This window comes from Chiloscyllium plagiosum, chromosome 36 (assembly GCF_004010195.1).
Source record: "Chiloscyllium plagiosum isolate BGI_BamShark_2017 chromosome 36, ASM401019v2, whole genome shotgun sequence".
Classification (NCBI taxonomy): domain Eukaryota; kingdom Metazoa; phylum Chordata; class Chondrichthyes; order Orectolobiformes; family Hemiscylliidae; genus Chiloscyllium; species Chiloscyllium plagiosum.
The window spans coordinates 17,701,560-17,708,013 of NC_057745.1; the positions used below are offsets into that span (position 1 = coordinate 17,701,560).

General features: G+C 40.7%; 1 protein-coding gene across 3 annotated transcripts in view; it reads left to right on the top strand.

The window, feature by feature from the left end:
• The window catches only part of myo1ea (myosin IEa), a 157,806-nt gene continuing 151,352 nt past the window's right edge, over positions 1–6,454 (top strand). For 2 of the 3 annotated variants that reach the window (XM_043677436.1, XM_043677437.1), the window contains exon 1: positions 3–401. In XM_043677436.1, the coding sequence (XP_043533371.1) occupies positions 399–401 (3 nt within the window). In that variant the 5' untranslated portion in view covers positions 3–398. Of the gene's footprint in view, positions 402–6,454 lie in introns of all 3 variants that reach the window. The other variant, XM_043677435.1, reaches the window with a different exon arrangement.

Below are 6,454 nucleotides of genomic sequence, written 5' to 3' on the forward strand. Positions count from 1 at the left end.
CACTGACAAGCCGATTGGCTGCAGCACTCGGCTACATTTCTCCATTTATGGACTGATTGGCAGAATTACTGCATTCACCGGGACGACCATTGACCAGTTCTCCCTCCCTCTCTGGCTGCACAGCGTTCAGAGACACTCCGGAGCTACAAGGACTGATTCATCCAAAGGAAAACCTGATTATTCCTTTCTCTTTTCTTCCCCCCCCCCCCCTCTCTTTGAAACATGGATCCAGTCTGTTGATATCTCCCTCCATCGTGGGCTCCTGCATCGACAGTAGATGGAGTTTAACTTTGTCTCAAAGGCTGGGGATCGCCGGTGAAGAGCACATAGTAGGTGGCACCGTCTCGTCTTAGGCAGCAAACTCTTCTCGGAGCCAGTATAAATTCTAAGGAAGCGCAATGGTAAGTCTGAGCATTCTAACAGTTGCCTTTAGAAAAGGGCTTAAGGATATCTTCCCCGCTACCCTCCACCCCCCCGCCCATTGGGACAGTTGTGCAGAACACTTATCCTCGGTTCAGCAGCACCCAGATCAGTTCCAATTCAGTTTAGAACAAAAAGACTGTTTCCAAAACTGACTTTAAAACCTGTAGTAGTCCGGCCTTCTGATTGCGGTGGAAGTGACCGATAGGGAGCGCTCCTTGGACAGCCGCGGAATATCCACAGCTTGGGAATGCCGAACTAGTCCAAAGTTCAATAAATAGAACGCATCAGGAATAAACATTCAAACTCCCAAGGTGCGTTATTTCTCTCTGTGCCTCAGTTTAAGTGTTTTGAAAACTGGAACAAGGGGGCAGGGAAGTGGCATTCGTAATTTCACCAATCCAAGTGGACAGTAATCTTAATAAAATTTTTAAAGGATCGCACTAATAGAAAATGAAATGGAACTTGTTCCGATGTTGTCTCCAAACTGCAGTGACCACACGTCGCGGAAATGTATTATTCTATGTAATTGAATATTGTTGAAAACGGAGACAGTGACGGCTGCAGATGCTGTAGATCAGCGTCAAAAAGTGTGGTGCTGGAAAAGCAGAGCAAGTCAGGCAGCGTCTGAAGAGCAGGAGAGACGACGTTTCTTCCTGATGAAGGGCTTATGCCCGAAACGTCGATTCTCCTGCTGCTCGGAGGCTGCCTGACCTGCTCTAGTTTTCCAGCAACACACTCTCGGCTCTATTGCTGAAAAATGCAGACTCTACAGGCCGTGTGTTTTACTAATCCAGTATTTGGTTTGGGTTGGTAAACCATTGTTTATAGTTGCTACTTCCATTGTAGCAAAAGTAAACTATCGGTCATGGGGATGAACAGTTCATGCATATTAAAGATTCCTGATTTGTCCTTCTCTACAGACTCTTTTGTAACTGGCAGCAAAGTTTCAATTTGCATTATCTTAATTAGATTTTGGGCAGTTCGACTGTTATTAAAAATACAAAGATGAAACTAATGTTTACGTGACGGTGAGTCATTTCTGAAGGAATAAATGAGTTCTGCTCGAAAGCGTCGAAATATGTATTTCTACATATTATTCAAGGAGCATCGTCAAACTTTATACCGAAGTTGACCAACCCGTCGAATACATATGGTAGATTATCCCTACAATTTTGTCGAATATTATTTATCTTATGCTACTGTGTAAAACTGGTCTAATACTGGTGTGCAGCTATGGAGTTGGGTATGACCACTGATCATTGTTTATGTTCATCACTGATTGTTGTCTTTGCGATTATCACGTATACGAACAGCAATCATCTATTCATCCAGGCTGTTTCTGGCAGTCATCTGTATAGTAATCTTAGAACAGTTCATCAGTTTTTCTTCTCAGTCTCACTTTAGTATAAGAGCTTTGCAATTTTCTAAGCCTGTCATTAGCTTTACCAGTATTATTTATTTCTGTGTTTCCCATTCAGCACCATGCATATTTCCTATCTTCAACAATGCAACACGTTTGAGTGGATAGGTAAGGAATTGCACCTGTGTGGAGGCAATCAAATGGACAGCAATGTGCCCTTCCCCAAGTGTGCCTGTGACCCAAATGACAGTGTTCAGGCAATGCTTGGACCTCTTAGTTGTCTGTAAGGGGAGACAGATAGGTACACAAGAGAGAAAGAAATGCAGACATGTTGATTAGATGAAAGAGGCAGGCAAGAGACTTGTGTGGAGGGACTCTAGCATGGGCCAGTTGGGCAAAATGGCCTGTTTCCAAGCTGTAAATTCAATGCAAGTCTTGTGTTTCAGAATGAGAACAACTCATTGTATTTAAACACCTTTAAATTTTGTCTTCAGGAAAATGTTTTGATTTCATATTTATTGAAATGTTCATAAAGACAAGTGCATACAATTACATTTAATAATGAACTGACAGACTGCCAGAAAAGCATTATCTGTGATTCAAGTCCATGTATCGACTGCTAATAGTGATTGTTTTGGAGTCTAATTTAACAAGACACAGAAAGTGACCCAGTGAGCCAAGTATAAAACAAAACCTTGTGCCTGTTAATTTATTTTGAAATGAAGCTCTGAAACTCTTGTAGAATTAGTTGTGTACAATACATGTGGTGTCATGGTTAGCTAGAAGCCAAATGACTGTGATAATACAGAGCTTTACTGTTGTGTCATACAGTACCACAGAGCAGCTAGACATGAATATACAAATAACATAAGAACTAGAAGCAGGAATAAGCAATTCGGCTCCTTGAGCCTGCTCTGTCATTTATACTACCATGGCTGATCTCATCTCAGCCTCAACTCCACTTTCCTGCTTGTTTCCCAAAACCCTTTAACCCATTACTAATTTAAAAATCTGTTTATTTTCCCCTTAAATTTATTCAGTGTCCCAGTGTCCACTGCACACTTGGGAAATGAATTCTATGGATTCAGGATCATGTGAGAGATGTAATTCCTCCTCATCTCTGTTTTAAGTCTGCCACCCTTCACTTTAAATTGACTTCTCATTTTCGATTTCCCCACAAGATAAAACATCCACTCCTTGTCTACTTGGTCAATTGTCTTTAGCATCTTATATACATCAATTGGATCTTCTCTCATCCTTCTAACCTCTAGTGAATATAAGCCTAAACTGCACATTGTCACCTCATAAAACAAGTCTTTCATCTCCAGAATAAATATAGTGAACCTTCTCTGAACTGCCCCCAATTCAATTACATTCTTCCTGTAATGCATGGTGACCAAAACTATGTGCAGTACTCCAGATATGGACTCATCAATGCCTTGTATAATTGCACCCATAATCTGTACTTTTATATTCCATTCCTTTAGTAATAAATAGTAAAACTCAAATGACCTCCTTATTACCTACTGTACCTGCATATTGGGTCTCTGCAACTCATGCCCAAGGACACCAGGATCCCTCTACAATGAAGTTTCTCTCCATTTAGACAATGAGTTGTCTTTTTTATATTCTTCTGACCAAAATAGGTAATGTCACACAGTATGTCTGGAACCTGTGAATCCCTGACATCAGCTTTTTAACCAGAAAGCACTTTCTTCCAGTAAGGAAAGGGAAGTCATACTGTGGAGGAGTCAGTCAAAAGATTTAAATCCATGCTGATAGCTGCAGCATCTGAGAATTGGAAGAGGTTACCAGCCTAGTCTCATTTCCAGGGAATGGTACAAGATGTAGTGTAACCTATGTAATTAAAAAAATGCAGAAAAATTTGTTTGATGATTTGCTGAACAATACAGATAGGCAAGATTTGGATACCCATATTTGATCTCCATTTTTTCTGGTGTGCAGGAAGCAGTGCTGCAGGGAGATTTTTGTTCCTTGCTGTGGTAAAGTGACATTGCTAGATGTGGATATATGAATGTTGGGTGACATCGCTGGAAATGGATGTATGAACGCTGAGTGATAATGGGGTCTGTGACAAATGACAGATATGTTCCTACAGCTTGCTATTGTTCATTATAAAGACTTGTATTTGAATAATAGTACAGTACTTGGTTGAGATACTGGTGAACCTGGTGGCTGTGGAATTATGCCTAAGCAAAAAAAAAAAGTTGCTTTCTAATAGCAATGGGAAGAAATGTGACCTCAGTTATGATAATGTTTTTAATGTAACATAAAACAAATGTGCACTCTTAGACATCTCATCATTAAATCCCTCATGTTTCCCTCAAAGTCCATAATCTTGTTTTTAAAATTTGAATGATATTGAAATATAATTCTTGATTATTTCTGATCTGTTCAACTTTAAAATCAGTTTAATGTGAGAGTGATACCTACCTGGTATAATTTGTGGCAGTGAAGATTGTTGGAGTCATTATCTGATTTGATTAATCTTGGTCTTTCAGGGATATTACTGTTTATAGTATGCAGTATATTGCGTGCGTAGAGACAGGATCCACGTGTCTTTATTTCTTCACATTTAAAAATCTGCAAACTTCTTTACCTCACAAACCAATATTTGAAACAAGTGAAATAATAAAGAACAGACAACCTCTAACTAGGTGATGTTGATGACATTTTTAAAAAAAATTGTTGTCATAGGGTAGCAACAAACTCTGCTGTAATTGGAAAATAGATTTAAAGTAACCAATTGCAATGTTAAACAGATTTCTGCGAATTAATTTCAAAGTTAGTTTCAACAGTTAATCATCACACTTTGCTGTGCACAAAAATGCTTTTGCTTTCACCTACATAAAGAACTATCTAGGGCTTTGAGAGATCTCAGGACATTTCAGATTATTTCATATGTAGTGAAGTAGTTATAAAGCTTAGTCACCAAGACAGAGAGACATTACAGCAGAATCATTAACAATGATGAGTGTCCTTCACAGTAATTAATTGTATGTGAACCACTTCAGGACAATTCAGTGATTTACAAGGGAATGTAAGTCAGGTTCTCTCACTCTTTTCTGTCTTTTCTGCTTCCTTACAGCAGCTGAAATAAAGGAAAGGTTATACTTGCATTTATTTATCATGTCTCATTTAAAATTTCTCAAAGCACTTTACAGGGTTTTGAAGTTTACTCACTGTTTTGGTTACAAATGAAGCAGCCATTCTTCACTAGCAAGATCCCTGATATGAATGACCTGTTTATATTTTTAATAGTCTTGGATGAAGTAGCAAAATCAGCTAAAACACTGGGCCCAACCCCCGCTTATTCTTCAAGTGTGTTCATGTCAATCTGTATACAGTGGAGGAGCTTAACAGCTCTTCTGAGAAATCACATCTTTGACAATGTAACAAAGACAGAAATTGCTGGAGAAACTCAGCAGTTATTGGCAGCATCTTTAGGAAGAAAACAGAGTTAACATTTCGAATCCAGCGACTTTTCATCAGACAATGTGACACTGCCTCAGTGCTGCACATGAATTATTTATTTATTTATCGCAAAAATATACTTTCTTCATATAAATAAATCTTTATGTACATGTACAGTTAATGAAGCCATTCAGATCTATACCGTCTTTACCTACAGAGAATAAATTAAGTCTTGACATACACCATTCTCTACATTTACAATCAACCTCTTGGCATTTAGCTAAGGCATCAGCACAGCCCAATTACTGAATGGACCACTATTATTCTTTAGCAGCAGGACCTTAAACAGTGGTCTTTCACCACTGCACCTTGGTGGTGGCTGCCCCAAACTTTAGCATGTCCCTCAGCACGTAGTCCTGGACCTTAGAATGTGCCAGTCTGCAACACTCAGTTGGGTTAACTCCTTCAACTGGAAGACCAGCAAGTGTCGGGCAGACCAAAGAGCGTCTTTCACCGAGTTGATGGTCCTCCAGGCACAGTTGATGTTTGTCTCGGTGTGCTTCCAAGGGAACAGGCCGTAGAGCACGTAGCCCCAAGTCACAGAGCTGCTTGGGACGAACCTTGAGAAACACCACTGCATTCCTCTCCAGACTTCCTTTGCAGAGGCACATTCCAGAAGGAGGGGTATGACAGTCTTGTCCCCTCCAAAGCCACTTCAAGGGCAACATACAGTGGCACAGAGAGTTCGGGTATGCATAAAGAATCTCCCAGGCAGGTCCCTTCTCACCACCAGCCAAGCCATGTCCTGGTACTTGTTTGGAAGTTCTGGTGATGATGCATTCTGCCAAATGACTTTGGCAGTCTGACCAGGGAACTACTCGACAGGATCTTCCCTCTCCTTTTTCTGAAGGGTCTCAAGGAAACTATGTGCTGACTACTTCCTGATGGACTTGTACTCAAAGGTGGAGAAAGTGAGGACTTCAGATGCTGGGGATCAGAGCTTAAAAGTGCAGCAGGTCAGGCAGCATCAAAGGAGAAGGAGAATCGACGTTTCAGGCATAAGCCCTTCTTCAGGAATGAGGAGGGTGTGCCAAGCAGGCTAAGATAAAAGGTAGGGAGGAGGGACTTGGGGGAGGGGCATTGGCAATACGATAGGTGGAAGGAGGTTAAGTGAGGGTGATAGGCTGGAGAGGGGGTGGGGCGGAGAGGTCAGGAAGAAGATTGCAGGTCAAGAAG